This window comes from Alexandromys fortis, unplaced genomic scaffold, assembly GCF_014885135.2.
Source record: "Alexandromys fortis isolate MF-2015 unplaced genomic scaffold, M_Fortis_MF-2015_v1.1 scaffold_27, whole genome shotgun sequence".
NCBI classification, from domain to species: Eukaryota; Metazoa; Chordata; class Mammalia; order Rodentia; family Cricetidae; genus Alexandromys; species Alexandromys fortis.
Genome location: NW_026067952.1, coordinates 9,545,522 through 9,562,343, shown reverse-complemented (window position 1 = coordinate 9,562,343; position 16,822 = coordinate 9,545,522). Strand labels below are relative to the sequence as shown.

The 16,822-nt window shown below is 44.5% G+C and overlaps 1 protein-coding gene across 2 annotated transcripts in view; it reads left to right on the top strand.

The window, feature by feature from the left end:
• Ctnnbl1 (catenin beta like 1) overlaps positions 1-16,822 on the top strand; it is a 145,953-nt gene that overhangs the window by 24,233 nt on the left and 104,898 nt on the right. For both annotated transcript variants that reach the window (XM_050151068.1, XM_050151069.1), the window contains exon 2: positions 12,692-12,880. In XM_050151068.1, the coding sequence (XP_050007025.1) occupies positions 12,692-12,880 (189 nt within the window). The remainder of the gene's footprint in view (positions 1-12,691; positions 12,881-16,822) is intronic.

The following is a 16,822-nucleotide window of genomic DNA, read 5'->3' as shown; positions in this document are numbered from 1 at the left end:
TTTTTTTTTTTTTAAGATTTATTTATTATGTATTCAACATTCCTTCCATGTATGCTTGCAGGCCAGAAGAGGGCACCAGATCTCATTATAGATGGCTGTGAGCCAGCATGTGGTTGCTGGGAATTGAACTCAGGACCTCTGAGCCATCTCTCTAGCCCGACAGGTTTTTTCTGTAAAACTGCCCTGGCTATCCTGTAACTCACTTTGTAGACCAACCAGACTACCCTCAAACTCCCAGGGATCTGCCTACCTCTGCCTCCAGAATGCTGGGATTAAAGGCAAGCGCCACCACCGCCTGACCTGTAGTGTGTTTCTTGGACCTAGTTTTTAATACAGTCAGCCAGTCCGAGTTTATTTGTTTATAATTTCAGCCATTCACTTTTAAGGTTGTTATTGAGAAATGTTTGTAATTCCCGGGGTTTTGTTTGCTCCTCTGGTTGGTGTTGGTACAGTGCTCTTTTCTTTCTCCCTGTTAGTATTAGTGGTGGTTTACTGTCTTGGACATGTGGATTCCTTCCTAGCTTGTCTGTTCATTTATTCTTATGAAATTCATTCTTCCCTGTGCTTTTGCGATTCAGACTTTGTGATTAGTATTCTGTTAAGTATTTTCTTTTTCGGTGCTGACTTGGTTTTCCTGACATGCCTTCATTGTGATTCTCTTGAAATGTCCTCATTTTACTGTCAGTCCCGATAGGCTTGCTGGGTATGAGTACTTTGGTAGCTGTTTACTTCCCGGGTTTGGACTGTATTGCTTCATGCTCTCCTGGCTTTGGGAGTTGCTGGTGGAGATCTGAAGCTATTCCGATGTGTTTTCCTTTGTAGGCAAGTTGGAGGTTTCTCTCATTATTTTAATGTTTCTTTGTGTTATGTTTCTGATACCTTGGTTATGATATGTTGTAGAGAGTTTTTTTTTTTTTTTTCTGTGTCCTTTTGGGGTTCTAAATTCCTCGTTCAGGTGTTTCTTTCTTCTTCTAGATTTGGGAATTTTCACTTTAATTTCATATACGAATTCTCTGTGTCTGCAGTCCTTGATCTTGCCTCCTTTTTTAGTCATGTGGATTAGGTCATGGTTTGATTTCTTGATCATCTTTCAAAGCTTTTGGGTGTTATAGACGTGACTGCTTTCTTCTTTTTCTTGTTGAGGTTTGGATGTAGTTGGCCTTAGCTATGCCTCAGATTCTTTCTTCCACCTGGTCAAGTCTACTGATGTTGTCTTCTGCTGTGTTGTTTTAATTTGGTTCATTAGAGGTTTTTATTTTCAACATTTCTGTTTTTTTTTTTTCACCTCAAAATTTCAATTTCCTTACTGAAGTTTTACTTCCATGTTGCTGGTGTTTTTATCTATATTGCTTATTTTCTCATCCATCTTGTTGACTTTTTCTTGTGTATTATCAGCTTTCTTCATCAAGACCTAGATTGGAGCCATCTGTTTGGTTGTATCATTTTGTTAGTAAACTCAACCTTTGAAGTCATCAGCATTGTACCTATTTTAGGGCCTTTGAATTTAATAATTGAAGAGTTATCATTTGGAAGGGTCATATTCCCTTGCTTTTTAGTATGTGTGTGTGGGGGGGGTACTGACTGCATTTCTGTTGGTTTGCGTCTCTTCTGGTTTTATTGGGAAGCCTTATTGAACAGCCTATATTTGAGGACTCAGTCCTGAGTGCCACTCAGTAGGGAGAAAACAGACTGTGACAGCAGCAACATCATCAAATGCAGGATATGGAGACACACATAAAATAAAGTCTACTAGTATGTCACCAATTACATAAACCAGAAGCAAGAGAATACACTGTGTCATGAGTTTAGTTTCTTAGGGTGAGTGTGAAAATAAATGGGACGAAGCAGCCAGGGAAGGGGAGTAAGGCTGAATAAACGAGAAGAAAAGGGGTGGAGAGGATTGTTTGGAAAGGAAAAAGTGAGAAATTAGAAAAGGGTCTGACAATGGCTCAGCGCTTAAAAGCACTGGCTGCTCTTGCAGAAGACCTAGGCATGGTTTCTAGTGATGACTCACAACTATCTGTAACCCTAGTTCCAGGGGATCTAGTGCCCTGATCTGTCCTCCTTGGGCACATACTGCACATGCAGGCAGTCACCCATACATCTGAGCATTTAAAAGACTGGGGTGGGGGATGGTAAATTAAAAATGATAAAAGTAGAAAAGAAAGAAAAAGTTTCTCACTAATGAGAAAGTTGGAAGATCAAATTGATGAATGTAGGAAATGGAATAGAAAATAAAACACCCGTGTGTTTTTGTTTGCTTGTTTTAAAGAAAAACAACAAACCCTAATGTGGTGGTTCAAGTGAGAACAAACCTCATAGGCTCATATATTTGATACTTTGTTCCCAGTTGGCCGAACTGTTTGGGAAGGATTCAGAGATGTGACCTGTTGAAGTAGGTGTGTCACCAGGGACAGGCTTTCAAGTGTCATGCCATTCTCAGTCTGTCTGTCTGTCTCTTGGGATGTAAACCCTCAGCTGTTCCTGCTGATGTGCCTTTGGACTCTCAGTCTTTAAGCCCATAAGCCCAGTAGAACCACCGACTTTTATAAATCATGGTGACTTGCCATAGCAATAAAAAAGTAAGACACCCTATAAGATAAAATTGTAGTGCTACTATATGTATAGGAGGCATGGAGGGTGGGAGGACAGTTTGGGGAGTAAAAACTGGGTGTGGGGAAAGGAAGAGAAAAAATGATTGCTCAATAGTCAAAGATGTAGAAACAAAGATGAAAGTGAGACAGGAGAATAAGAGGCATTTTAAAATATGATATTATTATAAAGAAAAAAACAGCCTGAAGTGTAACATAGGAAAGAAGGTAACCAGGTGTTGGCAGCGTCTTCCTGGACCCTCGTGCACATACCCTACTGGGAATGCAGGTGGGGAGAGTGTGGTGGACTTTGGGCACTTGTCTTCCTGGTGGCTCATGATGGTGCTGGTCCAGTATCGGACAAGTGTCTGTCTTCACTTGAGCTGCTCCTCTGGGTACCAGGGACTACTGCTGACCAACACTTAGCTCACAACTCCTGAAGTAGCTGGTGTAGTGTGTGTGTGTCCCAAGGCACTGGGATGTCGGAAGCAGCTCTGGCCCTCTGAGCTCTACACAAGCAGAGGCAATCTTCATACTTTCAAGACCTCCAAAGTATTAATCACCTCGCTGCAAGGACGCAGCTATGTGTAGCCTGCCAGAGCTTCAGTCTTCAGGGTCTATCAGGGCAGGACAGCAGCTCGGTGGCTCTACCTGCTGAACTGAGTCTGGGGTCTTAGTTGGCGAGGTTTGTTCTGGCAACCAGGCAGGTTAGCCTTCTCTGTTCACTTCCGCTGCCCAAGATAAGCGTCCTGTAGCCTGCACTTTTGACTTGTCAGTAACTCCTGCTCTCCACAAACTCCAAGGCTGTCTGTCATGGAGGGCTGAGTCAAATTAACTTCAGGCTCTCAGACTTGTGGGTTGTTCCTTTGTTCTCAGGCTTCCAGGGTAGTACAGTTTCAAACAATAGGTTCTCTTTTAAGATGGTGCCAGGTCCCTGCCCAGGAAGTCAGTTACACAGAGGACAAAGTGGAATTCCTTTCACTGTCTGCCAGAGGAACCACTGTCTCACTAATCCAGAAACTGGTTTGAGGCTTGTGAGTTCTGTGTGCTTTTCCCAAGGGTTTGCTAGTGTCTCCTTAGCAGAACCTCCTGCTTGATCTTGAAGTCTTCTGCTGCCTCTCCCACCCCTCACAAACTTTTGTTTGGAGCTGTGTTGGGGTTGGCGTCTCTTTAGTGTGTCGCCTGTCCCTTTGTCCACGCTTTCCTGGTGCTCTGCAGCTCCCTTTGCACATTTCTGAAGTATGTCCTCTTGCCCTCTGTTTGGGGGATTCTATTTTCCTTCTGCTGATCTTTCCCTTTTATCAGGTGGCAGTAAGGGGACTTCTAGTCCACCATCTTACCCTGGGTTTTGATGATTGTGGACATTGGTAAAAATAACAGCTTGCCCAGTAGTTACTGTGGCCTCTGTGCTTTTATTTATTTATTTTAGATTGAGAATTGCAGGAGGTTCTATTTTATATTTTGGGCTGGCTTTCCTGTAGGGCTTGGAGTTTTTGGTACCTGTTTTTTTTTTTTTTTCTTCCAGAAATACATGTAGATGTTCATGGTGGTGGTATAGTGGTTAGCAATAGCTGCCCTCCAAAAATACAGGTTAGTAGACAGCCACTGTTCATTAATAATTTTCAAGTTTTAACTGTTGTGAATTTCCAAAGGCAAATTATATCTGCACGTAGCTATTTCTCAGAAGTGTGGCTTGCTGGCTCCTCTCGCTGCTTTGGCCCTTAGTTTACACAGGATCTTTGGAAAGTGGTCTGTTTAGTCATCCCACAGTCCTTTGGTGGGTGGGATTTTCCATCTCTGATTGCTTTGATCTCTAATTATGAATTTTGGCTGATGGTAGTTGCAGTGGAAGAGACTGTGAGCCTTTTCAGTTGTGCCTTAAGCAAATTTGCAGGGGAGCCCTGATGTTAACTTTGGCAGGTTTCATGCCTGCAAATATTGATTGAGCCAGAAGTCCCCACTGTAAAATGTCACCAGTGAATGTGCAGCCAGTGCAGGCAGGGGAACTCATTACTGCAGCTCGTCTGCAGCTTCTGGGTCAGGCCACTCACCACCATCTGGTAAGAACGAATGTTTGAAAACTACCTTTTATTCTGACAAAAGGTAATCAGGAGAGGTTAACAACCGATGATTTCTGAACAGTTCAGATTGGTTAGACCAATCCGTCCCCAAGCTCGGGCTGCGACATTCCAAATGTCTAATTATCTCACGGGGTATTAGAACATTTTAAAATGATGAAATCCCAAAGTCATGGTAGGAGGAATTTAATTATGTGTGTGCTCCCCTTTCTGCTCTGTGCTACACACCCGCTTTCCTATTAGAAGCATTTATTCTGAGGAAGAAAAGGCAGCGGGAAAGGAAGAGGCAAATAGGATTGCTGTCTTCAACTAAAGCTTCATTTTAAAGCCCCATGTGTGAGAGTCAGGCTAGACTTGTCCTTCAAGGGCAAGGACTAGGGATCAGGGAAGGAGACTGAAGTTGGAAGGGTTTCCTTAGTGTGGTAAACCCTGAAGGAAAGATCTGAAGATGGGGAGGACGGTATATGGTCAGCAGGGGTGTTAGGAAGGTCCCAGCCTATGTCTACCCAGAGACTTTTTAAAAGAGGATTCAGGATTCAGTCGTCGGCACACTCCTTTAATTCCTTCATTCGGAAGGCATAGACAGGTGGATCTCTGTGAGTTTGAGACCAGCCTGGTCTACAGAGCGAGTTCCAGGACAGACTCCAAAGCTGTAGAGAAACCCTGTCTCGAAAAACAAAATAACAAAAACGAAACAAAAGGATTCAGGCTGCAAATGGATGACTGTTGGGTGTCATGGAGCTGCCTAAGGCTCAGACTGTCTCTAGTGCCTTGGAAGAACCATAGCAAGGTGTGGACAGACATTTCCAGTAGAGTAGCTCTGGAGTCAACTCTTCATTAATGGTTCTCAAAACAAACCAAAGGAAAAAATGCCACCAAGGAGATAGTCATTTGCCTGCTCTTGTGTCCTCCCTCTGTCTTTCACTCAAAGTGCAGCTGGGGGAAGCTTACCTGTTAAATATTTCATGTTCAAAAGTAATTTTTTTTTGCTATTTCCCCCCAGTGATAGTGGGGATTGAACGCTACCACCGAGCTACACCTTCCACCCAGGAATCCATATCTTAAAGCCCATCAGTGTTCAGAGTCCCCTTCTACCTCTGCCTTACTGATTTTGAATCAAGTGTCACAAAAAGAAGGAATTCTGTGTCTTCTTTGGGCCACAGCATGCCCTGTGCTGTAGAAACATCACCTTTATGGGCAGATAAACATCAGAAGTGTCTATGAGAGGGAGTTATTAATCTTCATTTATAGTTAAGTTGCCATCCATAACTTAAATAGAGGGAGTGAGGCTTTAGGAAACCATCTAGGATAGCACTGTTAAAACAGGATCCCTGGCTCTGGCCATTATTTTTTGGAAGGAAGCCTTTTGTCGATGGCTACTATCTACAGCTCTCCCCTCACATGGGGCCAGTCTGTGTTCTTGTATTCTTAGAGGAGCTTTGCCTGCTGTCCAGTGCATCCTCAGAATTCTCCTGTCTTATTTCCAACTGGTCTTGGGTGAGAATGGAAGGAGCCCACTGTATTGGAATGCCTTGCACTCTTGCTCACTGTAAGTTGCTTAAACCCACTGGGCTGGTCGTTAGACAGTTCTGTCTTCCACCTTAAACTTCTGAGTTCTGTTTAAATCTTGAGCAACAGCGTGCACACCTCACTGGGTAGACCCTTCTCTGAGGTTATCTGAGCTCGCTCCCTGTTGCTAGGTGAAGAATTCCTGGTTTATTTCAAGGTCATGGAAGGCTTCTTTCTATTCATGTTTTCTAGTTCTCTCATGGAATTAGGTGTGCTTTCCCCTGTGTCATTATGAAAGCGTCTTTGCTGATTTATCTCCTTAGCCAGGTAACTTGGAATGTTACACTATCTTTAGAACACGCACACACATTTCCACTGTTGTGTTCCAGTGCACATGTGCTGTGCATTAATAATTGCACTGTTATGTTTTCATAATTTATCATAATGATACCATTATTGCTTCCTATAGAAGTTCTCCCCACCCCCAACCTCTAAGTCTAATTGAGGTCGAGACAGACCATAAATGTGATAATACAGATTGCACGCTCAGAGGAAATGGAGTGGGTTTCATAGTGGAGTTTTAATTTAGGCTTCGTTCTGGTGATGTAGTCTCTTCCTATGGTACATTACTTTGAGTCCAATATAACTGCGTGTTCCCACAGCCCCTCATTATAGCTGCAGCTTCTCACTGCTTTTTAATTAAAAAAAAAATAGAGAGGGGGAAATGAAACCTAAAGCTTAGGTTGGATATTGTCTGGGTACACAGGGAGTATTGCAGGCAGTTTGCTTACTTAATTCTTTAACTCTTTGAAAGCTTTTGTGACGATGTTTTGATGTCCGTTTCCGAGGGTTAGAGTGAGAGGGGTCGATGAGCACACAGCTGCGCGTTGATGCAGACGGACCTGGACAGTTTGGGCGCATGCGTGACCTTGTGGCCTCCTGTAAGCTTTGAGAGTTGATCCTTCCTGTGTCCTTGAAAGGCCACACTTTCCTGTGGTTGGGTGGTGACAATTGCTCAGAGAGCCTTTGACAAGACCATGGGAGTGAGGCTGGGATCTATGTCAAAGGCCAGAGAAGCACTTTGAGGCTTATATTTGGAGCATTAGAAGTTAGCACTTTGAGGCTGATATTTGGAGCATTAGAAGTTAAGAGTTAACCATTTTTCTCCAGCCCTGTGGGCAGCAGAAGCAGAGAAATGACTTTATTAGGAACAGTTGCTTTTGTCATTCCTTTATCTTGAGGGATGCCACATACCTTTCAGGGACCAGAGCAGATTAATCTCCAGAGGTGACTGGTAAGAATGGCTTAAGCCTCTTGAGATTGACCGTGACCTCTGTCAGGTCTCCCTGTTACGCTCTCCTCTGACTCCCTGTAGTGAAATCAGCCTGGCGGCCTGAGCTCCAACCCCGTGCACACCTGTGTTTGTGTGTAATCAGTTGCCTCCCTCAAGGGGTTCAGGCAGGAGAAATGGAGTCAAGAAATCTACTTCTAGGTGAGGTACGGAGTTTGCTATGATTGTTGTGGGTTTCCAAGATTCCTAAAACCCCTGCTGCCTTCATTGTTGCAGAAAGTTGGTTCCCTTAGGCTTCATCAGGGAGCAGTATGATGGCAGCTTGCACATGAAATGGGGCTGCTTGGTATGGAGCTGAGTGTGAGTGTAAGTGCGAACCACGTGCCAAGGGCTTAGTATTAAAAAAAAAAAAAAAAGAGTAAACTAGCGTTTTAATTGACTATAGCCGGGCGGTGGTGGCGCACGCCTTTAATCCCAGCACTCGGGAGGCAGAGGCAGGCGGATGTCTGTGAGTTCGAGACCAGCCTGGTCTACAGAGCTAGTTCCAGGACAGGTTCCAAAGCCACAGAGAAACCCTGTCTCGAAAAACAAACAAAACAAAACAAAACCAAAAAAAACAAAAAAAAAAAAAATTGACTATATACTAAATTGCTATTTTAGGCATATTATACTAAGTATCTATTAAAATTAGTTTTACCTGTTTCTTTTTACTTTTAAAGATGTGGCTGTTAAAAAATATTCATGCCAGTGGCTTGCACGGTATTTGATTGTACCCATCCTGGACTGTGGCATGCTCATTTTCCCTGTCCTAGCACAGAGCCTCAGCCACAGTTGGCAGTTAGTAAATACTTGTTAAGGAGCCAACCCCAACCCATAATACTGAGGTCTTAGGAATGAGTGGAGCCTCCCTCTATTGAGAATGTCGGCGTTTGAAAACCAGACACATTGAGGAGTAAAGAGCAGAATTCTTGCATCTGCGAGAAAATGCTGAAATAAAGATCTCAGGGCCACCGTTGCACAGCTTACCTACCCACGGGAGAGGGGGGTGGCTGTGCCAGGCCAGGCCCAAGAGGAACTGATGCTTTATGTGTGCTGTTGAGGTAGACCAGTCAGAAAGGTTCTAGCTGCTTAATTTGCCTTGACCCAGTTTAGGTGACACTCAACTGGAAGCCTGGTGCCGCCGCTGGGCCTCCTGATTACAGTGTTTCGTGCCTAAGACATCTTTTACCAAGTTTGTTGTTGTTGTTGTTAATGACTTACCACTTTAATCTAACCAAGGTATAATGTGGCTTTTGTCTGTGGGTATAGTTAAGTCCCTCAGAACTGTGTCACTGAGAGTTGCATAATCAAGGTGGATGGGCACACTCTGATATGCCACTTCAGAAAGGATCAGCTTGTCTCTGCAAGTGTTTATTGAGAGCTAGCTGGCACCCCAGGCATCCTGTTCCCTGCTAATAGAACACAACTGTTAACTACTTCTGGTCCCCAGAGATGAGGTGGATTAAAGTGCTGCCCGAGGAAAGTGCCGTTTCAATGGGTTGTTAGAGGTGAGGGTGCAGCCCTCCCCTGACCTTTAAAGAGTGGGTTCTAAAGAGACAAGACCACTGTTTCTCCTCTGCCCTTCTTGATGGTAGCAGCACTCAGCTTCCTCCTGTGAAGTGCGACTCCACCACCTTTTCTCTCCATCCCGAAATCCCCTCTTTGTGGAGAACTCAGGAGCTCAGGTCCCTACTTAGCTGCTTTGGCTGCCGCTGCAGGCTCACACTAATCGCAATCACAGCGGGGTTTGTTTTATGAACCTGAAAGATCCCTGTTCCCAGGAGGCTGAAGTTCCTACTGCTGCGGAGCTACGGAGTTTTCTTGGAAGCCTGCTTCCTTGAAGGTGAAGCTACCCCCCTTTCTCTTCCCACACTAAAGCATCCATCTTTTTTTCTTGAGGTCTCGTATGTGGAGACTCCCCTCTTCCCTTTAAGGTTAGGACAGTAATGACAATACTAGGTTTTTATACTTAAGGAAATTGGGTATGTGCCAGGGAGACTCCGAAGAGAGTGAAAAGTAGCAGGGGGTACTCTACAAGTGGAACTGTGGTTCTCCTGAGCACCATCATCTGCTCAGACTCACTGAAGCCCCCCGGCATGTAGAGCCAGCAAGATTCACATGGACAGAGAATGACTTTGCACCCCTACCGCGGTGCAGTCCAGTGGCAGTCACAAGGCGAGATGTGTGATGTCCATGATGAAAGTTTGTCTGCTATTACCAGACACCTTAGCAGGGTGTTGGTGAGCACAGCAGTTTCTTCTGTTTGCTAGTAACAATCCACATTGCACTATTACACTATCGGTAGGTGCAGTTGTCATTGGAGAAGGAAAAATTCATGAAGGAGCCCATCTCAGGTGTCTTGTGGGGAAGACGGAAGTACCTGGATTGCCTCATCACGGTCGTTTTCTTTATTTGGGACTGTTAGACTGTGGAGTGCTTTCCCTTTAAATGCAGCTTTTTAAAGTCCACAAGGAAAAGGGTTATAGTCCTCATTTGCATTTTAGGAAGCGAAGGCCTAGGGAGGCAGACCATGTGCCCAAAGTTGTACTAGCTGAGCTAATCGGTGAGGAGATAGGGCACCATGGTGTCTGCCATGGTGTTTCTCCTCAGCTTTGAAGCCCATTTTAGCAGAGCCCTGCTTTATTCTGTACTAGTCAGACTCAACAGTAAGACTCCTGTGCCCTGCGGTGGCAGAGGAACAGTGAAGCTCCAGTTCCGTGGGCTCAAAGCTTTTCCACCTTTCATATGCTTCGCTTCTGGAACGTTTTATTGTTGAAACATAATTTGAGGCTGGAGAGAGAGGAAGGAGGCTTAGTTGTTTCAAGCATGCTCTGCTCTTGGAGAGGACCACGGTCAGGCCCTAGCACCCACAGCTTACAACCTTCTTCAACTCCAGCCTCTGGGCTCCTACTCTGTCTTCCACCCTGTGGGCATTTGCACTCAATGTGCACAAATATACATTCAAGCATGGAACTAAAAACTAATGAAATATTAAAATGTCCTTGTGTGTGTTATATTCCGGAGTATGTGTGTGCATGGAGGTCAGAGGAGGTGTCCTGTTCTCTCTCTCTTATTTCTCTGAGTCAAGGCGTCTCACTGGACCTGGAGTTAGGCTGGCAGTGAGCCTCTTGTCTCTGCTGGGGTTACGGTACCTGTGCAGCAATGCCCAGCTGTTTCTCAAGTGTGTGCTGAGCTCTGAACTCGGGTCTTCATGCATGTGAGCATGTGAGCATGAAGCACTGATATCTACTGAGTCATCTCTTCAGCCCTGATTTTTATTTTTTTTAATTGACAACTCTGTATGGCACAATGTATTCTGATACATTGAAGGGAGCAGGCAAAAGCACCTTGGCCTGAATACTGCCATTTTGACTTCAGACTTTATTTTACTTGCAGAATAAAATAAAGTTTAGGTTCCCAAGCCCTAGGGGAGCTGGGAACTTTCCAATGGCCGATCATCTCTAATTCACAGAAATAGTCATTGTGCAGCTTTCGTTCTTTAGAAACTTTATGACTGTTCTTAACAACAAAAGGAACTAACGAATCTGACGGTCGGAGTGAAAGGTTTGCATTGTATTTTGGTTGACAATGATGGGACATTCAAGAAAGCCTGTGATCTCCAAATCCTGATTGGTGAAAATTGTAACTAACTTGACAGCAAATGTTTGTGATTTTTGTGTTTATAAACCCCACTTCTGCCCCTGCTCAGGACTGTCAGGAGAAATAAGGCTTCCAAGTCCTTGTCCTACAGCCCTGATCGATCAGTGACCCGCTTATGTAGTGAATCATTAAAATCTTTGGAACCCATCAGTGTTGTCCCTCTCCTTCCTTATGGCACATAATAGGCTAAGTGTAACAATATGTTGCAATATAGAATGATTAAATCAGGAGAATTAACAGATCTATCACCGTCTACTCTTTGTGGCAAAAATTTAAAATATTTTTTTTTCAAATTTGAAGGATGCAGAGTGCTAGTATGTGTTGCATGTACCATTTGCTCACTAAATGACTAAAGCTAATTCTTCAGTCATTCCCAACCATTCTTCTAGTCACTGCTTCTGAGTTCTTTTCTATGAATGAGATTATGTGCTATTTCACTTAGCACAGTCTTCCAGATTGACCAGTTGTGATATATGCCCACAGTCATATTGCCAGTGGCAGCCTTTCTTCCCCCGGCGAAGTGGGACTCCAGAGAGCACGCCCCACATTTCTCTCATCTGCTGATGGGCACCTTGCTCCTGTCTCATGGCTCTCATTGCTACACTGTGCGTTTCAGTGCAGGAACCTCTCTGCAGACTGACTCTACTTCCTTTGGAGACCACCGGATCATATGGCGGTTGTTCTGTTTTCAGTTTTCTGAGGAGCCTCCATACTGTTCTCCATAACGGCCATGTTAACTCACATGCCCACCAGCAGGACACTCTCAGGACTTCCTCTACTCCACTCCTCCTTAGCTGTTCAAACAGATGATACCCCATGGATTCATTTGTGTTTCCTGATTAATAACATTGGGACTTTTCCCTCTCCTTTATCTCTTAGCCATTTCTGTATGTTCTCTTGAAGAGTGGCTAACCCTTGCCTGGCCTCTGGCCATCTGTTCTCCTGCATAGTAGAATCTGAAATCCAGCAGACTTGGAAGTATCTATGTATCAGTCTCTGTCTGAACTGAGGAGCTGAGAAAAAGACCTTGATAGAAGATGTGTGCTGAAGGGTGGAGGTTGGGGATTGTATTTTACAAGGAAAGTGAGCCTGTCTCAGTGTCCCCATGTCAAAGTGACCTTTCCCCTTGTGATTTCTATACACACCGGGAATCTTGGGAAGTGGTACAACCTCATAAAAAAAAAAAAAAAGGTCTGTTGGTCACAGTGTGTTTGCAAAACCATTGAGTGTCTGAAACGTCACAGAGCTAGCCTCACTGTTCTGTGGAAAAGGTAAGCTGTGGCACTTAGCTGTCGGGACCCTTGGATGCTTTTAGATGTCTATCCTCTCCTGCACACCTTCCCCCACTTCTGAGACAGGGTTTTTCTGTGTAGCCCTGGCTGTCCTGGAACTCATTCTGTAGACCAGGCTGGCCTTGAACTCAGAGATCAACCTGCCTCTGCCTCCTGAGCACTAGGATTAAAGGTATGCACCATGTTTCTTTTCCAGCTCTAATGCCCTATGTTTCTTTTCTTTTTTCTCAGCCCAACAGGGGCACGAAACGACCCCGGGATGATGAAGAAGAGGAACTAAAGACACGTCGCAAGCAGACTGGCCCTCGAGAACGCGGTCGCTATCGTGAGGAGGAGGCCACAGCAGCTGAAGAAACAGACGATGATAAAAAAAGGCTGCTGCAGATTATTGACAGGGATGGCGAGGAGGAAGAGGAGGAGGTAGGAGCAAGAGCTGGGCAGGGGCCGTTGGTGTGACCCTGACATACCATCTGGGTCTTAACTGGGGACAGGATATTACCTTGAGCCTCCCAGTCTCATCTTTAAAATGGGGTTAAGAAATCCTGCATCAGAGTGTTGGGGCAAAGGTTGGGTGGAATCAAAGAGATAGAAAAGGATTTGCAGAGTAAGGAATGTTATGGGAACCAAGAGGAAGGATGACTAGTGTTGACAGGAGAAAGACAGAGAAAGCTTCTTGTCCTGCCATTCTGAGGACATGTAGAATACCCATCATTTTAAAATATAGTCCATAATCTAAAAGGAGTGTCAAATCCTATCAGTCACACAAGGTAGTAGGGCTTTTAAGAATGAAGTTTAGGGGGCTGGAGAAATGATGGCTCAGTGTTTAACAGCACTCACTGGCAGCTCTTCCAGAGGACCTGGGTTTAATTCCTAGCACCCACATAGCAGCTCATAGCTGTCTGTAACTCCAGTTCCAGGGGCTCTGACACCTTCACATCAATGCGTATAAAATAAGTTTCAAACCAAAAAAAATGAAGTTTAAAGTACTATTAGATTAGATATGTGAGTCTTGTTTTAGCTTGGTGGTTTATGCTTATAGTCGAAGCTCTCAGAAGCTGAGTGGATCGCTTGAGCCTAAGAGTTCAAGACCATCCCTGACAATATAGCAAAACCTTCTTCAGAAAAACAAAGCAACAGTCAGTCCTACAACAGTTGAAGGAAGGCAATACCTTTGGGCTGTTCTATTCAGTCTTACCCTGTACCTTTGAATAATATCCCTTTATGCCTGATGTGCCTGGGTTCTTCCCTGTAGGTCTAGTGTAGCACAAATTCTAATTGCTCTTAACAATAAAAATCCGGAGTTAGATATTGGAATAAAAGCTGAGAGATCAGAGAAGCAGAGCAGCCGGCCACTAGAGTTCTTACCTCTACCAATGCTCAGACCAAAGGGGCTAGCCTGTCCTCAGACTACATCCTCAGACTGCTCTGAACTCCTGTCTCCTCCCACCTTACTTCCTCTCTCCACCCAGCTATATCACTCCTGTCTCCACCTCCCTAGTGCTGGATTAAAGGTGTGAGCTCTGTTTCTCTTTTAGACTAGATCATTTTTTGTATAGCCCAGAATGACCTTGAACTAACAGAAAAGTCTGCCTCTGTCTCCCTAGAGTCCTGGGTTAAAGGTGTGTTTCACCACTGCCTGGCCTCTAGTGGCTTAACTCTGCGCTCTGATCTTCAGGCAAGATTTATTTGTTAAAACACAAACAAAATATCAGTACAGTCTGGGTCAGGTGAAATCCTCCAAGAATCCCATCCCATCTCCTAGGTGGCCCTGCAGGCCGTTCTCAGACTCTCTCCTCACTTGATTCTGTATGTAGTCTTCACAGCATGAGTCGTGGTCTGAAACCCTTATTTGTCTCACATTTGCTTTCCTCCCTTGGCCTCCCATGAAATGGCCCGACTCTGTTGTGTTCACAGCTATGTCTCTGGCACTGAGGGCAACATCTAGCTCTTCCTAGGCCCTAATAAATATTTATGGAGTGAGTAAATGAATGGAGCAGAGAAGCACAGAGGTAAAATATCAGCGATTAAAACAAAATGGCCTCACCTTGTGTCTTTTTAAATCCTTAAGTGCTAACTTATATGCGGTTTCACTCTGGCATTTTGTTCAATATGAATTATGGAAATGGATTCTTAAGAGCCAGCTGTTTTTTAGTTCCCTCAAAGACATGATGCTAAGTTTGGCTTTTGAAAAGGAGGCAGGAGCATGAATCTGAGAAGAAGAAAACAATTTGTATTCCAAACAGGTCTTTTCTATGTTATGACAATAACGCCTTCTTCCCAGGGGTCTGGACCAGTACTGTCTGAGGTTCTGCCCCTAAAATATATTGGCACTTGGGGAGTCTGTAGGATAGAGCCCTTAGTTCTGAATTGTCTCCCAGAGCACAGCCTCGAAGGGCTTACAGAGTGTGTAGCTGACGCTCGTCCCTTAGGCTTCTGCTCAGTCTGCTCACCCTATAGTTAATTGGAAGGTAGAATTCCTGTGAAGATGGTTTTGGGGGACAGTGACTGTCATGGGTAGGTAGTTTCCTGCCTGGGAGACAGAAATGTAATGGGGGAACAGCCTTCCTGTAAGGGACAGGGACAAAGAAATCGCTTTGTAACAATGGCACACGAAAGGCTAAAAGTCCAGGAGTTATTTTCTCACTCTACCAAAGTCCCATCTGATGGAAAACAAGCGGTGCTTGCCTTGTGTCACGTGGGCTGTAAAATATTATTGTCCTTTTTGTACTACATCACCAGCATCCATCTCTCTGAAATCTCCCGCCGGTTTCTGACGTTGAGCTATTGGAGATGCTGCTGAGGCTGATGACTAAGACTGATAATCCGCTTCTCCAGTGTTGGAGAGGAATTGAGGAGGGAAGCCAAACCCTGGAGAGGCTGGAATGCTGGAAATCCCACAAGAACTGCACTCACATGAGTATAGTTCCCCCAGAGTGCTCAAAGTGTTGGCAAAGGAAGGGAAAGCAGTGGCTGTGAGGGAGGCTTGAGATTAGCCATTCCCTAGACGGGGCTCTGTTGCTTAGCCCCTCTCCGTGTGCTGGGTATACTGTGTCTCTCGCTATTAAGAACAGCATCATTATTCATTACTGGAGTTCACCAAACAATTTTATGTACACAGTTTATTCAGGTCATCTCTGTGACCTTGAAAGATCCAGCAAACATTTTCATTCCAGCCCTCCCTTCCTCCATTCAGCAGCTCTTTACTGGGTTCCTTCCGCGAGCCCGGCACTAAAGAATCAGCAGTAAGCAAGAAGGCATGGGCCATCTACAGGGTATTATGTCTGCCCTATTGTTTTTTAATTTAAAAATTTAATTTATATAGGTGTTTTGCCTATAGTGTAGGTACATGTATGGTGCCCTCAGAAGCCAGTAGAGAGCATTAGATCTCCTGGAACTGGAATTACAGACAGTTGTGAGCTGCTGTGTGGGTGCTGGGAATCAAACCTGGGTCCTCTGGAAGAACAGCCAGTGATCTTAACTGCTAAGCAGCCTCTCTAGCCACAATGTCTGCCCTGATCTGAAGTTGGAGCAGTTAGCTGGGCCAGATCCTTCCCGACTTTCCTTCTGTAGGCTACATGAAGGATTTGTGATTTATTCTAGACACTAAGGGAATGAATTTAGGAAAGACTGACGAGGCGTGAACTAGACTTGCTGGGGCTTTGAGAAATTTGTTAGTGAAGTTTTGTTGCTATTTGGTTGGTAAGGGGGAGCTGAGTCTCTGAGTCCTAACCAGGCCAGACTGACTTTGGTTTTCACTGTGTCGGGGAAGCCCTCTAGAACTGTAGACCTGGGAGGGTGAGAGCCCCACAGAATGCTTCCAGATCCCGAGGTTGATAAAAAACTAGGAAATGTGTCACCCTCAGAATGAATGTACAGGTTTCTCCCACTTAAAACCCAATATAGGAAGAACATTGAGATTTCATAATAAAATAATAGCTAGTATTTCTGAGTCCTTACAGAATTATAGGATGATTCAGTGCTTTCCAAAAGGATCTATTTCAAGTTCTCCTAAAAGCAGTTTCTTTATTGCTTTTAGGTGTGAGTTACGGCTATTACTACAGAGCAGAGAAACTGGAGTTGGCAGTGTTAGAGAGGCAGGGTGCCCTGCTACATTAATTTAAACTGGAAAGTGAACTGAAGATACATTTCTGAAATTTCGTATAGGTTGTATGTTGTGGGGGAAGATAAATGATTCAAAGTTTTAAAAAAAATTTATGTGTGTGTACGTGTGTGTACATGTGCACACTTAAGCGTGCAAGTGCGTGTGCTTGCATGTGTGTAGGTATAGGTGTTGGTGGAGGCCAGTAGAGGGTATCAGACCTCCTAAAGCTAAAATTATAGGTGGTGTTTTGCTAGCTGGTG